This window comes from Acipenser ruthenus, chromosome 27 (genome assembly GCF_902713425.1).
Source record: "Acipenser ruthenus chromosome 27, fAciRut3.2 maternal haplotype, whole genome shotgun sequence".
Lineage (NCBI taxonomy): Eukaryota > Metazoa > Chordata > Actinopteri > Acipenseriformes > Acipenseridae > Acipenser > Acipenser ruthenus.
In genome coordinates, this window is record NC_081215.1 from 4592474 (window position 1) to 4616842 (window position 24369).

General features: G+C 38.7%; 1 protein-coding gene and 1 long non-coding RNA gene across 6 annotated transcripts in view; one reads left to right on the forward strand and one right to left on the reverse strand.

The window, feature by feature from the left end:
* LOC117432426 (tyrosine-protein phosphatase non-receptor type 11) overlaps positions 1–21760 on the forward strand; it is a 55590-nt gene extending 33830 nt beyond the window's left edge. For 2 of the 4 annotated variants that reach the window (XM_034054350.3, XM_059002100.1), the window contains exons 3-16: positions 5288–5482; positions 10007–10199; positions 10608–10727; positions 11374–11487; positions 11930–12026; positions 12862–12941; positions 13653–13808; positions 14760–14891; positions 16323–16477; positions 17864–17931; positions 18725–18876; positions 19292–19392; positions 19669–19775; positions 19977–21760. In XM_034054350.3, coding sequence (XP_033910241.2) covers positions 5288–5482; positions 10007–10199; positions 10608–10727; positions 11374–11487; positions 11930–12026; positions 12862–12941; positions 13653–13808; positions 14760–14891; positions 16323–16477; positions 17864–17931; positions 18725–18876; positions 19292–19392; positions 19669–19753 — 1648 coding nt within the window. In that variant the 3' untranslated portion in view covers positions 19754–19775; positions 19977–21760. The remainder of the gene's footprint in view (positions 1–5287; positions 5483–10006; positions 10200–10607; positions 10728–11373; positions 11488–11929; positions 12027–12861; positions 12942–13652; positions 13809–14759; positions 14892–16322; positions 16478–17863; positions 17932–18724; positions 18877–19291; positions 19393–19668; positions 19776–19976) is intronic. The other 2 variants (XM_034054351.3, XM_034054352.3) reach the window with 2 other exon arrangements.
* The window catches only part of LOC131701830 (uncharacterized), a 53962-nt gene that overhangs the window by 20785 nt on the left and 8808 nt on the right, over positions 1–24369 (reverse strand). The window contains exon 3 of one of the 2 annotated variants that reach the window (XR_009309047.1): positions 15288–15888. The exons of the other annotated variant lie outside the window; for it this stretch is intronic. This is a non-coding gene — a long non-coding RNA (uncharacterized LOC131701830). Of the gene's footprint in view, positions 1–15287; positions 15889–24369 lie in introns of those variants that run through there. 2 annotated transcript variants of the gene reach the window in all.

The following is a 24369-nucleotide window of genomic DNA, read 5'->3' on the forward strand; positions in this document are numbered from 1 at the left end:
GAGCACCGTTCGTTCGGCCTTCCCGAGTAATCACGGGACCCGAGATATCCCAGGAGAACGGGTACACAGGGCCTAACATAGTGGCCATGATTTTAAGAGCGGTTCTATGACACGAGTCCTATTCACACTGTGGCCTGAGCAAGAAGGCAGGCATTCCCTCCAGTTCCTACAGTACATTCATGGTGTTTAAAAATGATTATATAATTCAAAACATTTGTTGGTGGTTTATAACGGTTTATAAACTGATAGTCGAATTTCTCATGTTTTAATGTGCTGTACTTGATCATAGATAATAATGTTAGGCACTTTGAGCAGCAGTAACAGTTAAAAACTGCACTGAGATGCCGCCTCAATGGTGCAATTGTACGGTCTCCAGCTAAAAGAACATTGCTTTGGCACAGAGATTCGCAATGAACTAATGCACTGTAGATAAAATTAGCGAGCGAGGCTCTTGAAATCGAGGGGTTCTGGCAGATAGCACAGCTGTAATTTCAACCCCTCATTGTATTCAGACAAAGGCACAAATATGGTGTTAATATGATGAAATCACCAAAGAATGCTAGGCAGAAAGAGTTCTTTCTCTGGACCCTCGGCCTTTGTAACAGAAACCAAAGGGTCAGAAGCCGCGATGAGACGAGAGAACTGGAATATAAAGAGCCTGGTCAGTTTAGTTACGTGAAAAAGAAGGACGGCCAAAAAAAACCAAAGAGAGTTTTGGTGGGGGTCATTCATCTTTGTGATTTAATTTTGAAGATCAGCTGGCAGCTATAGATGTCAGTAACCTAGAGTTAAAAGACAGTATTGTTCAGTGTTAATTTCCCCAGATACAGATTGTGTTTCTGCAGAATCTTGCCTACAGCACAGCGTGTGTGTTGGTTCCAGGATGCACTGACAAGACAACACAGTGAAGACTGGCATTTAGCTAGGAGCACAGTGAACGCCTGCCCAGATACATGTAGGGCAGTGCCATCAATAAAGCAACTATTGCAGTATTATTTGACAAAACGCTCTAAGTGTGAGCAAGTCATTAAAAGGAGGGTGCATCTTGATCTTAAAACCCTTATTGTTCCTGTTTGTCATTTACATGGCCCAGGAATCCAGCTTCACAAGCGCTAATGTGCCAATAGCAACACTGACTGATGCATCATGCCTCCTGCACTGATATTAACCTAATGACATTTCTAAATCACAACACGGTGCATCCTGGAGGTTTACAACCTAGGCAGCCGTTATAGCCACGCATCTAATAGCCCTACAGTTTCTCACATGCTCTATCAATCTGCAGTAAGGGTTTCCCATAGCAACTGATGTGAGAAATAAAAAAAGGTTACAAGTCCATACCCAAATGGACATCTCATTTTCCACAGTGATTTATAACATTACATTAAAACCTATCATAAACAGCTCATCCATCAGACATTAGGTTCTTAAGGGACTGGGAACACAGTGGACTGACTTGAGCAAATGTGTAATGCAATTACTGTGTTTGGAATAAATGGAGAATTATTGCCGAGAAAGGTTTAGTGTGTGTTTGTTTTTTTTTTTTTTCTACTGTCTTGCCAACCTAATCAACTCTTCATTATAGAATTAGTGCAGAAGGTAGCGGAGATAAAATAATGTCAACTCCCCATCAATTTTAAAGCAGATAATTTTGGTTCCTAACTGTACCTACATACTGCATTGGCTTGCAAATAACAGATAACTGATCTGTGTAGGTGTTGGAGCAGAACATGTTTCTGTAGCTGTGCGTGGAAGTGATGTTTCGGTAATAAATAAAATTCAGCTTTTTTTTTTTTCTTTTTTTTTAAAAAATACATTCAAATTTGAGATGACCTTTGTAGAGATAACATCTAAATATTTTAGCTCAGTGTTTTGTTTGTGGTTGTGCAACTATCTTAGCTAGTTCTCTGCACTGTGTGATATTTTACACACTGTTTTGATTGTGAATGTATATTAATTTTGTTTATAAGCAGCTTGATGTAGGCTGAAATGGATACTGTAAAAGGTTATGAATTCAAGTTAAATATTTTATTGTTTGTACTAGTTACATTAACAGAAATTGTAGGCAGGAGAGTAAGTATATACACATATAAAATAGTTAACTACTGCATAAATAACATTCAAGTTAGTTAAGTTTTAAAAACCGCAATCTTGTTATAGTTGTGTCCACTCTCCAACATCAGTACAAACAGAAATCTATATAAATACTTTTAAAAGGTCCCGTGTAAAAGTTTCATGATATATTTGAAAGGTAATTGTGTGGTTTCCCAATGCTTTTCCAATGGTTATAATATGCATTTACCATAGTTTACCTTGGCTTGGCTTGTTTAAAAAACATCTGTCTGGGCTTTACCATGCTTTATTACACTTTGCTATGCGTTTACTATACAGTTGTACCCTTGTGTAAGGGGGTGTTTTTCAGTATTGTTTTTTTAAGTGTTTTTCTGCTTATCAATTACTTCTAATGTGAAATGATTAATGTATTGTTATACACCCTGTATAAGTATATAGTGTTGTTGTGTAGTTTTAAAATTATATATTTTTATAATATAGATAACACTATGTTATAACTGATTTATATATAAAACATTATTAAGTTATTACGAGTTATAGATTGATTAAAATAGGAATATCTACTTGTTTGATAAGCATGTTATAAGCATGTTATGATACATCTTTACATAATTCGCATTTCACACACATCCTATATATATATATATATATATATATATATATATATATATATATATATATATATATATATATACACACACACACACACACAGCTATGGCCAAAAGGTTTGCATCACCTAGAATTTTAGGATTGAGACATTCATTTAACAAAAATAAATAAATATCTAAATTATGTTCACATAGTTTATTTTATTGAACATCATGTAACATTTTTTAAATTTGACAGTTTTTCGTTAAGTTTATGGAAAACTACAAAGCGGTATGCAATTCAATATGTTAACGTAACATTATTCAGCAGGTTGCATTCGACTATATGAAGCACATTTGTTTAATTCTATAGGGCGGTGCAACATTTTTGGCCATAGCTGTGTATATACCAGGTTATATAAATACAGTACATATAACAGATTCTTACCTACCTAAATATTTCTTCTCTGTGGCAGATTTTGTTTTAAAACCTGCCAACCGTAGTGCACTACACGCTCTCCACATTCCTCTAGAAACGTGTGACGTGTGGTCTGGAGCCGAGTGTTCTCTCCTGCGACCCTCCAGCACTGTATTTGTTAGCAATTAAAGAGCTGCTAACAAATTACAGTCGATAAATTAAAAGTAGAGCAGCTACTTGCTCTAGAAGCAGCAATGATTTACTACAAGGAACTTTTATAAAAAAAATAACTGCAGCGCAGTATACATTTTGCAGCTGTGCTTGGTACAGTAAAAAATAAATACATTTGGGTACGAAACCATTTTTTTTCTTGTTATTTGATTAGTTTTTTTGAACATATTTATACATTGAAAGGAGCAAAACAACAAACTTACATGTGTGTGGGAGGAGGAAGTTAGAGGCCACCCGATGTATATATGGTTTGTGTGTGAAGCCTTTTCCCGTGTATAAACTGTTTATACATTGTTTACGAAAGAATAGGTAACTAATAGGGTTTTAATTCTAAACATTGTATAAAGTTTTTAATTAGTCTGTTGTGAATTGACACACTGTACTTCAGTGTTATCAAGAGCTTGTACAGGGTTTTAAAATCTGGCTTTCTTTTACTTAAGTGCATCGATAAATCATTGTATTCTATGGCTGTCCTTACAAAGGTAACACGAAATTTTCCTGTCAGGACACTGCACTCTGATTGGCTATCGTATTATTGTTAATAAAACAATGAATAATCCTCTCCCTACACCGAAACCCTAAACCTAAGGTCAGTATCCTGTACAGCAGTCATTACACATCGAAAGTAGTTCATGTTTAGCAGTGAATAAGCGTTTTTTGTTACTTAAAAAAAAAAAAAAAAAAAAAAATAGTGACCAGAGGTGCTGGTTTCCTCAGCTGTCCAAACAGGAACATTGTGGTACCTTTGTAAGCACTGTGTAATCTATGTAGTGGTGTTAATTTGTAATGCATGTACATCACATGACAACATTAGAAAAAAGTCCATGTATGTATGTATGTATGTATGCACTTTTTTTATATATGCACTTATTTATATATATATATATATATTGTCATGTGATAGTGCTATATTTACACTGTGGCCCATGCAAAAAAAGTCGTATTGCACTTTTGTGACGTCAAAAACCCCTTGATGAAATATTGTCTCGGAAAATATATATATAATATGGATAGCTAGCAAGTTTAAAATTGGTCTCTATATTTGGAAATATGGTTTTTAGATTTTTTTTACTGCATTCAGTTTCTGGTTGGTAGGTAACAAAGCTAGATAGAAAACAGTCTCCAAATAAAAATACCATTTCATATAAAATCTCACCTTTGTACAGTGCCTACTTTTAAAAACGTTGTCAATGTACTTTCTATTGTAAATATCGGAGAAAGTAGTTTCAAAACTCTTTCATTCGGGTTGCTCGTGAGTTTTTCTGTGCTTGTGCAGTCAGATGGTTACCTATCTATGTCGAGTTTTCATTTACAGTTTCAGTTAGGGGGGGCTTGAATTGTCTCATTCTTTGATCTTCACAAATGCAAAGGCTAATGAGACTTGCAAGCCGTAAACTGAGAATTCACACAGCTCAATTGCTACAAAATATTAATCCAAAACCGCACAGGCAGTGGTTCTAAAATGGAATCTCTTTGTTTAGACTTAGTCCTCTTCTTTTTACCATAGCAGTAACAGTGTGAACATTGAACATTAAAAAAAAGAAAAACCACAATCGGCTAATTTGTCCTAGTAAATTAGATCCCTTTAGTTGGGACAGATGGTGAGCTAGGAAAGGACGATTCTAGTGGGATCTTTACCCAGCACTCAGTGTTTTTACTGACAATCCCTACTTGATTCGTCTACACATTTGCTTCAGAAGATATGTTTAGTTTTTAAAGATCTGATCATAACGTTGTCACTACATTATATTTTGCTGGGAAACTTTTATAATGGTCAGTGTGTTGTGTGTGCAGAAGAGTAGCATCTTTTACATATTACATTTGTTTTTCAGTTTGTAAAGTGAAAAAAGGGTGTGGGTGGGGGATTCTTACTCAAGGGAGACCCACTATCACAACACTTTGAGAACCCCTGGTCTACACATTTTTTTCAACGTTAAATATTTAAAAGATCTGATGATCGGGGTGTTTTTTTTGCAGACGGAATGACGAAGTCACACACATCAAGATCCAGAACTCGGGAGATTACTACGACCTGTATGGAGGGGAGAAGTTTGCTACGCTAGCTGAGCTGGTCCAGTACTACACAGAGCAGCAGGACTTGCTACGGGAGAAGAACGGGGACGTGATTGAACTGAAGTACCCTCTGAACTGCAAGGACCCAACTTCGGAAAGGTAAAGAGATACTACCGAGCTCTCCGCTTCTGCTTATTACAAACGATGCACTGGGAGTGGGGCTCGCTGTAGGGTTTCAAAGTCACGATCCACTGAAAACAACAGAGGCTTGGAGCACCTCTTCCCACTGGCCATTCATATTCATATGTAGAACAATTAGCATACTTTCTTTCCTTCAAAGGGATGCATGTGCTTAATTCTAGTAAAAAAACACAACCTATTTAATCATGAAGTTTTCAGGTGCGGTTTGCTTTAGTCGTGACTTACAATATGTTTATAAGGGAGGTAGGACCACTTATTGTTTTAGAGGGTTTCTTGTATCCTGTTTGTGATCAGAAGAGCCCTGCCGCATGTAGAAATATTTGCAGTGGTACAAGTTTGAACTTACTTTTTAATGCAGGAGCTACTCAATAATTCAAACTAATTGCTGTTTGTGTTTTGCCTAATCAGATCATATTAGATATGCTTAGGGTTTCAGATTTTAGGTTTTAACCGTTTAAACACTGAGAAAATGCAGCCAAAACAAAAAAATGAGGACATTTATTTTGAATTCACTTCTCGCAGATGCAGTTTAATGTGTTTTGTGCCACCAGAGGTAGCATCGCGCACTGCGAATCCCATTTGTGCTGGTGCACTAAGCAGTTCTCAGGATTTCCTACACAAAAAACTCCAGAACCGGGCTTTTGGACCAAACCAGAAAGAACTGGTTAATTCACTTTTTGAAAGGCATACAAAATAAAAGCCCTAATTCTTTTCTATGAAACAAAACCCCACCAAAAATGAGAATATTAAAAACACTGAAAAGTCTTAATTATGCTTGTATTGTTGTTCAGAGATTTAATCTACATGTTCTCTGTATTGCACTGGGTTAGGAGATGCTGTTTTGGAGCATAATAAACATTTGCAATGGCCAATTACTTCCTGATGATTACGGTGTGTGTGGTTTTTCATTTGAAATTGAACATCATGTTTAGATTTCTCCCACCTACAGACTCCCACACACGCATACTGATAAACAGGCCCACTCTGCCTCTTAAAAACCTAAACACTGCTTAATATAAACAGGAGAGAACGTCAACGCTCTACACATATCTGTGGGAAAAAATGAATAGTTTAACGGGGTTAACCTGAATTTTTTTATTACATTTTTACAAATGTCAATCTTTGGTAATGATTTAGGTCTATGGCAATCATTGACTCGCATTGAACAGAACATTTTAACGTAAAACATTTCTGTAAACAGTGTCAGATCTTAATACTGTTACATTTTACTGTATTTGTATTCTATGTAATGTTTTTTAATAAGTGTGTCACCATCACCTCTGTGGGAACACCACCTCTGGATTAATAAAGAGGTGAAGTGTTTTGTTATTAAGATCTGCTACTGTTTAAATGTATATGTATCTCTGTTTTTAAATGTTAAAAGGTGCACAAATCTAAATAAATACTGCTTCACACAGGTTAGCAGGCATTAGAATTTTAGTCCAATCATGGCCTTGGAGGGCCACTCCATGTTCAACAGGTAAAATGATATAATTATCTGGTTCCATTACACAATTTAGAACAGGGTTGGAACAAAGACCAGGAGTGGAAGTGTCAACTTTAGACACCAACACGAGACAAGTCAAGTGCTTGTTTTTGAAGTGAGGGAAACAGAGGGGGATACCTAAATGAGAAGTGACTGAAACCCTCGTCTTGCACCTGGAAGGGAAGTAGTCCTGTGATAAGGCAGACTGGAAAAAAATGTGATGTTGCTAATCTTAGAAAGTGGAGGTTCAGATATAGACTACAGAGAGCTTGAACCCACGCAAATGTTTTGTCATAGCCTGGCGTCTGGCTTACAGACGAGTTCAGATCACATGGGGCTTTTGTAACAATATTAAAAGTTGCTTCCCTTTATTCCAGGACCCCAAGAGACTGCCTAGAAAGTAATTTAACTGATCATTTGTTGGTAATTAACAAAATGCAAACCAGTGAAATGTTTCAAAATTGGCCGCTTGTTTTCTTATTAGTTTGGGGTTTCATGTTATTTACCACTATATGTAAACATCTCCATATGCTGTTTTAATGGGATTTAAAAAAGCAAACATTATATATTACCTGCACTTCATTTAGTCCCACAACACATTAGCGTTTGATTGAGTTAAACAGCAGGACAAATGCAAGATAACTAATGCAAGATCTGAAGTGAAGTGATTGCATTGAAGCTGATTAAGCAATAAATAAATGGTCCTTTTATCAATTCTGGACTCACCTGCTGCTTAGCTACATCCTGTGCTAACAGTGGCCCATTCGTTAGAACTCTGCTGACATTCTGTCATGAAATCAAAATGCATTTCCAGAAAAACAGAACAGCAGCTACAGCTATCCAGAAGAGAACACGGCATCAATTTAACAAAGCAACCACAGAATCGATAAATCTCTAGATACCAAACCTTGCAAAACGAGAAGCTCCGTGACTTGTAAAATTCTATTTTAATATTTTGCCAACCCAATTAAAAATGTCCTTGGGAGACCCGTTCTGTATATTATAGTGATGGTAATTATAACTGTGCTTAATGTAGCTGGGAGCCGCGGAAGAGTTGTTAAGAGAGAAAGTTACGTCAAGAGAATTTTAATAATAAGATTACAATGTATTTAGACAGCACATTTATGGATGTCCTTGTGCATTGAATATTTCAGATTTCAGTCAGCCGTTAATCTGCATTAACTATGTGTTATAGACTGACTGTATGCACACACAAATACCATAACACTGTCAATAGGATGTGTGTATTGTGTTACCATTTTCAGAAAACCCTTTCATGCACGGCAACCTTATATGGGGGACAGATTGAAAAAATAAATAAACTCTTTTCTACTCTGTATATGGAAGACACACATGCATGATGACCTCATATGAAGATGCCATTTTTCCCCCCCAAATAAGACAATGGAAAACAATTGAAAACCTTTTTAATGAAACGTATATTTATTATGTGTCCAAAATGACTTTTTCTCCCAGCTATTTTCAATATTTAATGTATTAAAAAGGTTACAATTCCCATGTAGTAGGCCATTGTCCTTGAAATTGTGCTGGAAGATGTGTGACCCTATTGGAAGTCTTTTCTGGAACAGTTTATAAAATGCTTGGTTTACAGTGTTAGCAAAGGCTGTCAGCAATGAACTGAACTATAGATTAGTACTGTAAATCAGTAAAAAGGTTAAGAGAGGACATGAATACAATTAAAAATGTTAAGGGCTATGCAAGAGCAATCATCAGCCAGGCAAAACATGTGACCACAAAGATAGAGGTTGATAACCAGAAGAAAGGTCATCTTTGTTGATGTCTCTCCTTTGAGAGAAGAGAAGCCATGCTAAATTGCTCAGCAGCTCATCAGCAGTGGAACTTTCACCTGAAATAAACTTCATCATGTGTAGCATGTTTTCACATCATGTGGCATTGACCCTCACCTAAGACGGGAGCATCACAATGTGTGTGGAGCCGTTGTATTAACCATGACTCCTGCATTCAGAGTTTCAGGCTATTGCAGTGCTTGTAATGGACACACTGCAGTTATACTACCACATCTTACTTATAATGCAGCAGGTACTGGTTATTAATAAAAACCCATAGGAATGTACAGTACAGTGATTTTTCCACTCTGTTTGTGAATTTACCAGGCAGGTTCCTTTAGGAATATCTGTAAGTTATTCGTGGAGTGTTTACACCAGTGCTGTGGAAGAGAGACTTGCGTGACCCTCTGTCTCTGCTTGCTTTAAGTTATTAATACTGAAACTGCCCTTTCTTAACATCGTTCTCACAAACTGTCAGCGCTTAGTTATTTCTCATTATTGTATATCTATATTTAATGCCGTTGGGATCCTACATGCATCACATGACTTGTGCTATTGATTGATGTAGAAGCACTAGTGTTTCTATATGCATTACTTTGTCCTTTTTTTAATCTCCCAAACATGTCCAAGTTGTTTTATTTTGAATATGAATGTAAATCTGTAGTGCATTTGATTATCCAAAAGCAAATGTTACTATATTGAAACGAAGCACACTGAATCAATACAAGACAAACATCTAAGCAATTGATGGCCGCTGATTCAAACAGGGTATCATTTTAAATCTGCAACACCGCCCAGAGGTAGCATGTCAGATTACAGCTGGAACTTCAACAATGCTTAAACGTTTCTGTTGAGTCCTTTGCTGTATTACACTGTAAACTATAGGATGTGTGCCTTTGTACAGTGCACCTTGTTGTAATTCCTGCCATTTTTTTGTACAACAAATGATAAAGGAAAAAAGGGGGGAAGCACCTTTAGGCACAGAATCAATGAAAACATCCAGCTCCCATCAATAAAAAACACTGTGTATTTGACTAATTGCAATTGGAACCACTCTGAACACCATAACAATCACAATCATATCCACGTGTTACATACTTTATTGATCCGTTAACTCCTAAACCTATTTCTGATGCTGCCAGTGCAACAGCAGCCTCGATGTATTGATGACGTTCTTCTCCTCCTCAGATGGTACCATGGCCACCTTTCAGGGAAAGATGCCGAGAAGCTGCTGACAGAGAAAGGGAAGCCCGGGAGCTTCCTGGTGCGGGAGAGCCAGAGCAAGCCGGGAGACTTCGTCCTGTCCGTGCTGACGAATGAGGAGAAGCACGAGAACGTAGACCGCAAAACCAAAGTGACACACGTCATGATCCGGTATCAGGTAGGCATCGGGTTTAAGCATGTCTGAGGCAGCGGCCCGCATCCGATACGTATGATAGGTGCCCTGAAACACAAGCTCAGTTGTCTACAGGTAATGACCACAGCAGAGGATATTAGTGGTGAACAATTGCTTTTTATGTATGAAGGCATTCTTTTTTAAAATGTGTGTTCAGCTTACATTTTGGTCTGGACTGAAGTCTACACCAGATGGAATGACACTTGGGAATAAGATATAGGTATTGGCAGGCATCAGCTTTAATTCAAACGTTGGTATTACTTATTTTAGTAGTGAAAAGACCCGACCTAGATAAGCCTCAATGACCTGCCCTGCAGTTAACTCTGATCCAAGAAGGGATTTCTGAAGACAGGAGAAGCTGGGTCTTTCCTTTACTTTTCCTTTTTTCACAAGCAGGATGGGAAGTACGATGTTGGAGGAGGGGAGAGATTTGACACGCTAACCGACCTGGTGGAGCATTACAAGAAAAACCCCATGGTGGAAAAGAGTGGAATTGTGGTTCATCTCAAACAGGTATCTTGTCGGCACGTCCTTAAGCAGTTGTAGTTTGTGCACTCCTATTGATAAAATGATACTGATAAATATCATAATGCACCCGATACCAACCACCATCTGACCAAACAGTGTCTCATCTGGTGTTTCACCTTGTAAAGGCTGTGTGGTCAGTCAGGGGAGCGCTGGTTCATTTCCTGGCTGTGCAAAGTCTCCAGTCATCTCTGGGGATTCCACAGGGGTTGCATTGGCTCAGGCAATCCCCTGGGTTTAAGAGGCAAAATCGTCAGGGCTCTACAGCGCCACCAACTGGCCAGGTGCCTGTTGGGCTTAAAGCAGGTTTCTTTGATAAAGTGAGTGGTGGTTGCAGGATAATGATCATTGGAAGTCGAACCAGCAAGTCAAAATGTTGTGTGCATGGCAAGTGCATTTAAAGGAGGTTGTAGCTAACAAAATGTAAAATCTTACCAGTCATGCACAAGGCCTGAAAAATGTGCAGTTTTGAAGAAAGAAAAAAAAAAAACATGTTAGAACGTGTTTGTTTCATAACTGAACATTTGAGTCCTATATAGCATATGGTTTATGGATTTTAGTTTTTACAGCCATAAAGCTATGTTCTGCAAAATGTTTTACAGCTTTGTTTTTTTTTAATTACAATCCCTCTCAGCCATTTAATGCCACCAGGATAAATGCAGCAAACATTGAAAACAGAGTGAAGGAGCTGAACAAAGTGGCTGATCACACTGAGAAACCCAAGCAGGGCTTCTGGGAGGAGTTTGAGGTAATCCTTTTGTCTCAATATTTATCCTTTTCTCTCTTGAGGTTAAATGTCCCTCAGGATGTCCTGATATCTAAGCACGCCCCCAGTTCACTAGCGCTCTGCAGCAGAGAGACAAAACCTGAACTGTGTGGACTGTATGTCAACCCTAGCAGTGCTGTCAATGTGTTTTATTTATGAATCTAAATTAGATTTATACAGGGAAATCCCTCCGGGAAGCAAGGTTGAGTTTGCAGAGATAGGGGCCCTGTTTGCAGTACAGTTCCACCTAGCCACAACAGTCATGATTCATTTATCATGCGAGTGCACCACACCAGGGCAGGTCGATCCTGTTGTAATAATTTAAAAGTAGCATGCTCTCAAAAATAACAAGCATTGCATTTGACTTGCATTGTAAAAGGAGTTTTTTTGGAAGTGGCCCGATCTGCCTGTTCACTTTCCTCAGATGCTGCAGCAGCAGGAATGCAAACTGCTGTACCCCCGGAAAGAAGGACAGAAGCCAGAAAACAAGAGCAAGAACCGATACAAAAATATTCTACCATGTAAGTGAATGGCTGCGGGTCACAGAGGTGCATGCCAAAGGATTGGGTCGTTCAGCTATCCAGTTTTAACCAGGGGTGGGAAAAATGACAAAATTGAAAGTGAAATTTGCAAACTTTTAATGTTCAACGTTTGCTGTTTCTGCTCACTAAAATAGTACGGCATGCGTGTTTTATCACTTGCAGGTCTGTGCATGCTTATTTTAAGACCTGCGAAATGCAAACGCAACCTGTGTAAATTACACCTGTTTGTAGTTCTCACTTCAGTAACTGTAACCATGAATAGTACCCCATGCAGCATCTACAAACCACAAAGATCATGTCACAGGTCAGATCATTTCTAGTTTGATATTTGAAGATGAGGTGTGGTTTTTCATACACTTTTGAGGCGAGACTGAACGTCACGTAGCAGGCTCTGCAGTGACGTATAGCACTTGTTCATATCTGCTGTTTATCTTCAGTTCTCTTTTTAAACCTCAAGAGGATCCCTTTCCTCTCAGACTCTCCGTTAATTATCTGCCACTGTCTGAACCAGCTGTTTTCTGTAGCATTTGAAGGAACGTTTGAGCCTAAAGAATGAAATCACTATATTTTAAATATATGCAAACAAAACTACCTCCAAATAAAAAGCTTCATTGTTTTTCTGTGTATATTAACAACAAAAAGTTTACCTTGCATTATAAAGTGTTTCTTTTTGTAAGACTATACTGTGTGTGATTTTTTTCCCTACCTGCCCACTCACTCAGCCTTCAAAAAGGAGATAAATTTGCTTTAGATAAATACGTAAAGAGAGGCTAAATTGTCAGTGTCAGGAATAAGCTTTTTTTCAATGCTCTAGTTGATACCACTCGAGTTGAACTGAGAGATGCAGACGCAGATGTCCCAGGCGCAGAATACATCAACGCCAACTACATTCGAGTGAGTATACAGACTGGCCGGAGAAAAATTGATTGTAATTATCAGTATGATTTTAACCAATGCCCGTGCCTTTTTGCTGGACCCTTGAAATACGTATTAAGTAGAATTCACTGTATACACTATAAAAACTTAATGCACATAATGTAAACCCCTTTGGTTTGTTCAACAGCTTCTTAAGACTATTAGCAAAATATATCACCTGGAACTGGTTGCTAGAATGCTATTGCATTTGGCTTGCTTCGGTTTGTCTTTCCCCAAGAACAAGCAAAGAGTCCAAGTTTTAGTTTCAATCTAGTTGTAATTAAACCAGTTCAACTGCTGCAATGTGACACCATGCGGAATAGCCTCTGAGGTTGTCTGTTTTGTTATGTGCATTGGAAAGCAATGCATACTGTGCGTTTCAAAATAATATTTCAGCTTAAACTGCAAAATTGAATCCAGCTGAAATAGAAGTCGGCAGTATTTTGGTAATGATCTGTTTAGATTCTCAATGACATTTGCAAGCATTCAGAAGAATTTATTGTAAAGATGCTAAACAGGCTCTCATTGAATTGCTAAAGATAAAGCTCAGCAGAAATAAAATGGCTGCAGTGCGATGAAGGAGCTAAAGTTGGCTACTCTGCTGGACACGTATACTAATTCTGGTTGATACCCACCCTGACCTTCAAAGAAAGGTGTCGGAGCATTAAGTAAACCTGCTTTAATCTTTAGAGTGTCCACGAAGACGGGAGACGGCCAGACGAATGTAAAGTCTACATTGCAACACAGGGGTGCCTTCAGAACACGGTGAATGACTTCTGGAACATGGTCTACCAGGAGAACACCCATGTTATCGTCATGACAACCAAGGAAGTGGAAAGAGGAAGGGTATTATTATTATTATTATTATTATTTATTTCTTAGCAGACGCCCTTATCTAGGGCGACTTACAATTGTTACAACATATCACATTATACATTATTTCACATTATACAGATATCACATTATTTTTACATACAATTACCCATTTATACAGTTGGGTTTTTACTGGAGCAATCTAGGTAAAGTACCTTGCTCAAGGGTACAACAGCAGTGTCCCCCACTGGGGATTGAACCCACAACCCTCCGGTCAAGAGTCCAGAGCCCTAACCACTACTCCACACTGCTGCCCTGGGTAAGGCAGGGTAAGCTAGCAGTGAGCACGCAGTCGTGCATTAAAACAGCAGTGACTCCTGAATCACTCCTGGTTCTTCTCTCCACTTCTGCCCCTTTTTTGATTGCAGCTTGAAGCACTAGCTGCTTAAAAATAGACCAGATCCTTTTACAGGCTCCTCGCTAGTTAGATTAAAAGAACGGGTTTCTCGTCATCTTTAGGTCTGTAGAGCAATATACTTGGATGTTCTTATTTGAGTTTATAAATCATATACGGTAGGCTTGTTGGCGTGCGGCTAGGCGAATCGATCCATTCAGATGCTTATTGTCAAAGCTGGTAATTTGTGTTAATGGCAATACATTTCTAAAATAATCAAACCACATCTTGTGTATAAATAATTAAACAGAACTTCAAAAAGAGAAAAAAAACAGCGCTAATTCAAGTTAAGAACACAAAAGGAAAGCAGATTTATACTTTTGAAAAAAATGAGTACTTTTGCTTAAAAAAAAAAAAAATGTACAATATCTTTCTGTATTTAAAATAGCTTGCCAGGAGTTGTAGCAACTCTGTTATCAGGAGCTACCCAAGTTGCAAACATTTGTTTTGTAAAAAAACAAATACATCAAATGTACGTTGCTGTGTTTGTTTTTCTGACTCGTGCACCTGTTCTTTGACTCTTTACTCAGAATAAATGTGTGCGGTACTGGCCTGATGTGGACTCCCAGAAGGAATACGGCCTTCTCTGTGTGAGGAACATGGAGGAGAGGCCAGCCCAGGATTATGTGCTGCGAGAGCTGGAGATTACATGGCTAGACAGGGTGAGCTCTGATAAGACATGTTGACCACAGGCCTACTTTTCATTGTGTTCACTCCATTTTTGTTACACACCAAAATTAGACAGGAAACCGCAAAAACAAAAACTGTGGTACGATTGATATTAGCATTCTCAGTTGCTTCTCGCTAGCTTTATAACTTTAGAGGCATTGTTAAACCCTTTCCCCCCTCAAAGTGCAAACTGAATTGCCAGAGTAAACAGATTCAGGAAAAAAACAGGATTTCAGGAAAATGTGATTATAGCTTTTGCCGTACTTGATGCTGTCCTTCAAAGCCTTAAATTAAATTCCTTTGTGTTTTAGTTTTTATTATGATGATGTAACTTGGTGTTTTTTTATTTAAAAAATAAATAGTTATTTAGCTTTGAGAATGGCCCCTATTGTCTTTCTCCTTGCAGAAAAAAACAGGGTTAATGTTCCGCTAGCTCAAAAAGTTTCAATGCTTTACAATACAGCTAGACCCGTCTGTGGCATTTAATACACCCTTTTTTTGGTGCCTGCCGTTTAAAACAAACGTACTGCATTTTTGAGAAGTTGATCCCAGAGCTGTTTCTGACTCTGTCTACTGCGCAGGACATTTTGAAACATTTCTTCCTGCGGGATCGATCGTTCCCAGCGTTCTATCAGTGCTGGAGTTTCCTAGAACGAGATTAGACGTTTTGCCCACCAATTTTCATTTGAAAGGAGCTCCCGATAGAGGCACACTAATTGGGTCCCACGGGTCTTGGCGCATGCAGTCACAGTAATATATTCTGCTCATCAGATTAATCTTTTCCAAAGAGTTTGCCAATATTCTGCTACTGGATCAAAGTTCAGCAAAGATGCAGGGTTATGGAATCTCAGCTGAATTCAGTACTGGTCATATTTCTGTGAGGGTGTTTTTTCTTCCTAGCTCTTATTTGCAATGTGTCCTATGTCTGTCTCCCAAGAGTTCCAGCCCTTTTCCAAGTATCGTCAGGAGCTGATGCTCACAACTTCACATCTGGAATGAGGAAATCAGACACAGGCACGCAGTTAGCTTTTCAGTGCGCTCTGTGAATTTATCAGAAAGACATATCGAGAGCTCAAATATGGAGAAACAAGAACATCAAAATAGAAGGAAACAAATAAAACATTTAAAAATTCCACCTAAATCTGTTTAAAATACAGGCTGCAGACCAAATGCGTCTTCTCCCAAAGCATTGCACTTATCCGTTTCTTTCCATTACTCACAATCTTATAGCAATCGGCTTCTGGTACAGCAAGGGCAAGCCCAATTTGAATTGACAGTTATGCGGAGAATAAAGCCTTGTAGTGTTGAATCAGTTCAGTGTAAATATTCATTTGCTGCCAGCTGGATTGATTGTCTTTGTCCCAGATTGGCAGTATCTCTGAATATCTCCACTGTATACCTAGCCCTGTGAATCTGCTTTGCAGGAAGAACCTCCCCGGTATATTTGGCACTACCAGTACTTGAGCTGGCCGGATCACGGCGTGCCGAACGAGCCTGGAGGAGTTCTGAGTTTCCTGGACCAGGTGAACCAAGCGCAGCAAAGCATTCCAGACACTGGGCCTATTGTAGTGCACTGCAGGTAAGAAGCAAGGAACGCCTCTGCTGAAGCCTTTAATAGCAGGGAAACAATATTATACAGAGCGTTTGCAGGCTGTCACCCAAATGGGATGCCTATTGCATAGCAGAGTCACCCATCTCAGGTTTTAATACAAACTTGGTTATCCACAGTTTATAGATAACAAACCGAGGTGTGTCTTATTATGGATCAATGGAGTCAATTCCTGCTTTCATCCTTTATTGAGAAAATAAATAAACAACAATCCTATTTTATTTATTGATTATCCTTAAAATGTATTATTTGCATATTTTGCTCCACCATCTTAAACTGTGTTGAAGAAGGTATTAAACCTGAGAAGCCACAGCCTCCTGTTTAAGGGACATTTACAACATTAGGAAATCCCCCTGGATTACTGTAATCACCTATTTCTAAGAGTAATTCCAGGATGATCAAGGATAGGTGGTTGATGCAATCCAGAACAGTATACTCTGTGCAGTAAAATGCTCCAATAAAACACATTACAAGTCACATCCCCACAGTAGCCTATTAGCAGCAACTGCACTTATTTTGCTGAGAGTGTAGTTGAGAGTGTTCTTTATCTTTCTCTTTGTATGACAAAGCACAGGAAACACTCTCACCTTGATAAGAGGAAGCCATCGAACACTTATACAGCTGTGGCTTATGTCAGAGTGCCATTGATTGATGAAATCAACCCCTTTAAGTTTCTTATGGAGTCACTCCCTTTTTTGTTTCTAAAATTATTTTTGATCTGTATTGTATTTGAACTATTGTTTTCAAAGAGAATGGTTTTACCACCCACTTCTAAATCTGACTTCAGAAGAAGAGCAAAAAAAAAAAAAAGATAAAAAATAGTATTTCTCTAGGATGCTAGACTCGAGGGACCCCTAGCAGGATGAAGTGCATGTGAAATGCATTTACTTTGCCACTCTCATTGAGAGGTGGGTTCTGTATTCTATGGTTGTCTCTGGGACCATTGCTCTTGTATTCCCCAGCAAACTATGCTGCTACCTGCAGGATGCCCACATCTAATTACCCTTCCTTTTAAAACAGCTGGAGGTCTACCTTTGGCTTAGATTCCGACACGGGACAATAAAATAAGGAGCATCAGCCCAGTGGTATCCCACCATCCATACGCCACCAATAATAAACTTGGAAAAAAATAAATTAAAACTGTCTGGAGGTGACTGCAGTACCTACTCAAGGTTTCCACCACCCACTCACTGTAAGAGAAAGCGCTTCAGGATGTGAACGAGACAGTGCTGTAGAAGTTCCTTTCTGAAAATGAAATGTTCCTTGAATCAGTTAAACTGGTGCGCAAGCGATTGGTCATATTTTGCCATTGAGGCTAGAGCATTGCACCTCACTTTTTTCCCCCTTTTCTTTCAGTGCAGGAATAGGAAGGACAGGAACCATAATTGTAATAGACATTCTTGTAGACATTATTAGCAGACAAGGTAAGACACTTGATCGCTTTTATCAATAATATTAATAATAATGATCCTGCTTTATAATACTGGAAATTCATCAAAATACCACAGGAATATCTTATACACTTCCTCTGGTTCTGGTGTCATTCATTTTGAATTGAGCCCTGTAAATTCATGTGGGTTTAATTACCTGTATTCATTTCATGTTCCTTTGTAACAAATGATGTTGATACACACTAAAACTAATGATAGGTAATTAGGTAAATGAGTTACAGAATCTTCTAGTTTAAAGGCTGTTCTAATTGTAGTTGTTAGGTCGTTAGATTTACCATGTTTGTATTTGTCATTAGATCAGGTGCAGGTTCTTATCTGGATACAGTATTTACTGTATTTCTGTTAGGAATAGGGTTTCTCAAATACAGTAGCCCTCTGTCGAATTTGTAATTATTGTACATAATGTTCCCTCATAAGCGTTGCGTTTCCGTATTCATTACTCTAATGGGATTTATTGATGTAAATGTTTTACATCAAGTAATAAGCTTCATTTATTTCACATGACTGGTTTTTACAAACAGTCTCAAAATATCAAGCCCATTAATTTAGAATTGGATTTACATTTATATGACTGTGTAATCAAAGATCGTTCATCTTTGAAGATACAGTATTTCTGATATGCGTGTTGCCATGACAGCTGTAATTAAGCATACGGTTTGGATAATGAATGCAGGTTTGCATTTGTAACAACGCTAAGGTTTTGTGTGCGACGGTGGGCCGTTCTTACCTGCGATTCATTCCGGGACGACGCTTGTTTTTCTTCCAGGGCTAGACTGTGATATAGACGTCCCGAAGACGATCCAGATGGTGCGAAGGCAGCGCTCCGGGATGGTGCAGACGGAAGCGCAGTATAAATTTATTTACATGGCGGTGCAGCAGTATATAGACACTGTCCAGAAAAGATTAGAGGAAGAGCAGGTGCGTGCCCCCTCGTGCCACACACGAGAATGTCATTTCAGAACTGTGTGTGCGTGAGGCCAGCCCATAGCGTTATATCCATGTGCATTAGAAGCTGCTACTTTACAGTGTCATGTACAGGTAGCAGCTATGTAGTCTAAAGGGGTGACATTGTCATAGGTAAAATAGTCCATAATACAGGACTGTATCAGTACTGTGTGTTGTTCATGTCTATCAGTTTTAAATTCTGGTCATACAGAATTTGTATGTATATACAGATATTTAAGTAGCCTCCACAACATGTATATATGGGAAGTTGCTTTTTCAAATGTTAATTTGCTTGTTCCAGTTCTCAATGATTATGCATAAGGTTGTTAACACAATGTATCTCTACTGGAGCCCATCCTTCTCATCAAGTCTTTTCTGACTTTTACAGAGAAATAAAACGAAAGAGAGGGAGTATTCTAACATCAGGTATCCACCTACAGAGAACACGAAGCTTTGGCCCCACACTCCCACTTCTAGAACTTCTTCCATGTAAGTCCTGCTGGCTAGACATGCTTGTCCTCACGCTGCAACCCAGGAGAACAGCACACTTTGAAAACACTCCTTAACACAATTCTTTTTAATGCATTTTTCTTTTGGTTTTTCTATGGCAGCCCATTGTCGGAGGCAATGCTGCCACCTAGTGGAAAGAAAACACACATGACGTAATACTTAATAGTCATTGAATTCATAGTCTCTCGACTGGAAGTCCAGATTTACACTGTAGGATCTATTTATTTCACTGCTTTTTTACCTCTTGTTTTTTAGGGTTAACGAGGATGCAGCGGGAGTGTACGAGAATTTAAATATTAAAAATCCGAAAGGTCCAGGGATCAGCAATACAAGAAGATAAGGGCGTGGAGATGGGAATCTCAGTGAGTACAGCAGCTCGATAATTCTGACCTCATCAAGACAGTTTGCACTCCTTTTAAAAATATTTTTTGAGGTTGGAATAAGAAATAGTATTAGCATCATCGCTTCAAAATGCGGTATGTTGATCTTGCACACTAGCTTCTTGAAGGAAAATCTTTCCAACGATTTCTTTACATGTATATGTTTTCCTCTTTTTCTTCTAGGAGTTTGGAAGTTTCTAAAGCAATGTCATTTTTGTCTCCGCTGCACTGGCAGATCCCTCCGTCACAAGCACTGCGAAACGGGATGCCCACCGGGGGGAGCCCCAAGCCTTGCAGGAACTGACTCTTAAGATGGGACAGCAATGAATCTCACTGATCGATGCGATACCTCTCTCCCTTCAGCTTGCGTTATACAGCCAGTGCCTCTTCTAAAAGCGCGACCCCAAGGCACTGCATCCCAGCGAGCAGAAGAGACAGACTCGCAGAAGCTTGAAGCCGAAGAAGCACATTCGTTTCGTCACCCAGAATTCTATGAAGCTCCATGTTTTATTATTTTTATAATATATATATATATATATGTGTGTGTGTGTGTGTGTGTAAGATGTAGCAGCTGCACTTCCTTGGATTTTCCTGCATACATCTACTGTAACCAAAGACCTGAGAACTTGATAAAAGCTCAAAAAAAAACTATGAGCATTGACAGATGCAGAAATTGCACTTGCTTTAAAAAACAAACAAATGTTTGAAGAAGTCACTTGTTTTATTATTTTTACCCTATGATGTGGATGCCAATGAAGTCTATGAATTGGTTGATGCTGTCTGCACTGGTGGCTTTGTAGGTATTGTCTTGTGTTTTCTTTATTTCTTCTTTATTATTATTAATAGTGGTGTGTACCTCATTTTATTGCATTTTAAATCATTACCTGGAGCGCTGGAACTAACCACAAATATATGGTTAGTGGTAAAAGTTATAATTAACATCCACTGCCAGTACCTGCTAACTAATGCACAGAGGTTAAGTTCCTCATTCTTCCTTTTATAAATTGCTCTATTTATAGGATCTAAATACAGGTAGTTTTTAAATCAATATAAGAAGGGACAGAGAAATCCATCTCTATGTGTGTTTGAGTGTATTATTGTCTTTTTAAAAGCAAGTCAAATGTCAGGAATGGTAATATTATAATACTTAAAACGGTGGCTATTTAGATCCATTACTGTTTAGATCAATGCAATACACCCACCGGCCCCCATATACTCTGTAAAACACATTCATGTTACTTTTGAATTGCGCTCCACCCTCAGCACGGCACACGGTAATCCTTTGCTTTCAGTTAACACATTCTGACCTCATTTTGTCCTGTGGTTTGGTGGTCGCTGTGAATTTCAGGTGGCCCTTCAAGTCGTCTGGAGACTTAGTCGCACAGAGATGATGTGATGGCTCAATACCAACACTAAAGTCCAAGGGTGACAGGTCTGGTGAACCACAGGCAACCACAGCCAATGGTCTGAGAAGGTGTTGTCTAACCAGGTTCTGTTATACCGTGTCCTACAGTGTGTTTATTATGTTTATGAAAGAGAAATAAAACCGACCATGTCACGGGGCTAACAGCAAAACTATAGGGATTTTGAAGGACCTCTTAAATGAATATATTGAGTTATGTATCTTTTTTTTGTTTTACAAAACCTGTTGAAAATGTTATTCCATTGTATAATATCCGATTGCAGGCTTAAGCTATTATCCCCCTGCAAAAACATGTACGAGATGCAAGCAAAACCCTTTCCATCACTGAATTATAACTGAAGACACTTGAAGCACATGTAACATTGTATTAACTCTGGACCGTGCGTCTTAGTGAAGATAAAAGCAGCCCGATATGTTTATTTTATTGGGAAAATGTTTATACCTGAACCCGATTGTACACAATGTGAACCGGCTACCTTATTAAAGGAACCAAACCAGTTCTATATGCTTAGGATGTCCTGTGTTTAAAACTATTGTTGCTATATACATTGGTTTAGAATTTGTTTTTTTGTTAAACAAAAGATGTTATGAGTGAGTGTTTGTTTGTTTGAAGTTACAGATGAAATACCAGTACATAGTATTAACATTGGCATGAAAAATCCATTAAACACTCCTACAAAAACAAACAAGCCTCTAACTTGAGCTGTAGTCTGTCATGCTCTTAGTATTCCCAAACATACATTTAAAAATAAATCCCAACATGACAGTGAGGTTACCAAAACTTTCAAAGCGATGTGTCTCTTTTGTTATGTAAAGTATTCATTGTACTCTGGAACGTTTATGAGAAAATAATGTAACACGTTACCTGAACGCTCCATGTCTCCTGGTGCAGTTGGTTTCATATCATGTCAGCAGTTCAATTTCTAAAGGTCAATAAAGGCATAGTCCTTCCCAAGAACCCCAAAAGTGATTTAAAGTCGTTGTCTTAAGTTTCACAATCCCATTTCATCCCTGCCTATTGCACATCTTGTTTCGTTGTAAAAAGTCTGAAGCATCTTTCTACGCTGCTTGAGCAAGACTGGGAGTGTCTGGTATGGTTCATGAAAGCTTAGAGAACATCTTTGAAACTTTATCAAAACTATTGTTCACCCAGACATTGAATACGATTCATCAAATGACTTCTACCGGACAGTAAAAGGTAGGGAAGCAGCCTAAATAAAAGCCATGTGCTGCTTCTGTGAGACAATTCTTAAATGATCTGAACTACACCAGTTCTGCAAGGAAATTGTATGTATTGCTAGTCTATCTCAGTGTGGTTTCATATACACTGCAGAGTGGTTCTACTGTACATAGAGAAGTTAAACCTCTGCACTGGATTACTGGGTCACTGAAACCAGCGCCTGTAACTATCACAGTGCTCATGTTGTGTAGGTAATGTTTTAAACCATCTCCAAGTGACTTTATAGAGAGACAGAAAGAGCTGGTTCGATGGGATGAAGATGGGATGATTAAATTGCTTTTATAAGTCAATTTTTGTGAAGCTTTAGCCATGACGTTTGCCACTGTGAAATGCCAATAACCACCCAGCCCCTCGACAGAAGGGTGGTATATCAGCAATATACTGTGCTGTTAATGTAGTATAGCAAGGAAAAACTTGACACATTTTGAAATGATTAATTGGGTAACGTAGGTGTTTGAAGCCCCAAGCTTTATTTCTCTGGTTATTCTTTGATTAATTGCACCAGAACATAAGGCCTGTATGATGTTGTAACATGTTTAGTTGGTAATGGTTGATTGCACACTCCTGTCTCTCTCCATCATGAGTCACCAGCTGTTTCCATTTATAAGAAACATTTGACGTGCTCATAAATGTTTATGGTTGCAAGTTATGACCAAATACAGCTGTTACGATGGTCATAACCAGATTTTGAATGGTTGTACCAATTGAAATTGAAACCCTAGGTTGCTTTGGGATATTGTACTTTGGTATTATTTAAAGGCAAATTGAATTAATGCTTTGTGCTACTGTAACAAGTTAAATGATTAAGAATACAAGTCTAATTACTGAACACACTTCGCAATTATCTGCTGAAGTGAGGTAACAGCATTTCAGAGTGGTGAAAACGTACGAAACCTATGGTTTGGAAAAAAATGCAAACTGTTATGGGGTTGGTTTTTACCTCAGACAAAACAAAACCATAAGCTACCTGAAATCTCAACACAGTACTTGCTATGCACAGGAGGCTGTGTGGTCCAGTGGTTAAAGAAAAGGGCTGATAAGCAGAAGGTCTCCGGTTCAAACCCCACCTTAGCCACTGACTCATTGTGTGACCCTGAGCAAATCACTTAACCTCCTTGTGCTCTGTCCTTCAGGTGAGACGTAGTTGTAAGTGACTCTGCAGCTGATGCATAGTTCACACACCCTGGCCTCTGTAAGTTGCCTTGGATAAAGGCGTCTGCTAAATAAACTAATAAATAAAATAAACAAACAGTCACACCCATCAACCGAAAAGGGAGTTTTATATTAGGGCTGTTGATGTTTCCTGTGAAATGGAAGTTTCAAGGGGAATAAAGCGTGTGTCCCTGCTGTTAAAAAGGCGAGGTAAACTCAGGACAATCAAAATGTAGTGTGAACAGAAGCCAAAATTATGAAAAGAACATTGTACACGGATAACATTAAACACTATTCACACTCGCCATTCACGATGCAGCAGGGTATTGATATTCCTAGCAAGCAATCTGACACCCCCCCCCCAATTGGAAAACCAAATTGGATTCAGACAGGATCCGTTCTACATGGGATTGCATTTTATAATAGTAGCTCCTCTGAATTGAACGAGTCAGGGTTTCTTTTTTAAAGACGCAAAGGGGTCATACTGTATCTGCTTTCAGCTGGCTGTACACCTCTTACATCCTCCACATCCGTTTGAACCATCCTATTGTATTGAAAAGGGAAAGAAACCTAACGCACAGATAAGATGCTAAGCTGGTAATACCATTAACACAGAGATCACGTATACAGTTGGTGCAGTACTGGAATCATCTTATGTAGGCATACCCGAGGCATAAATAGATTGGGCACAGGGCAACACCTACACCAGTGCCAGGATGAAGTGTGGGGGTGGCCCGTGTGCTGAAGAAAAACAAAAGGCC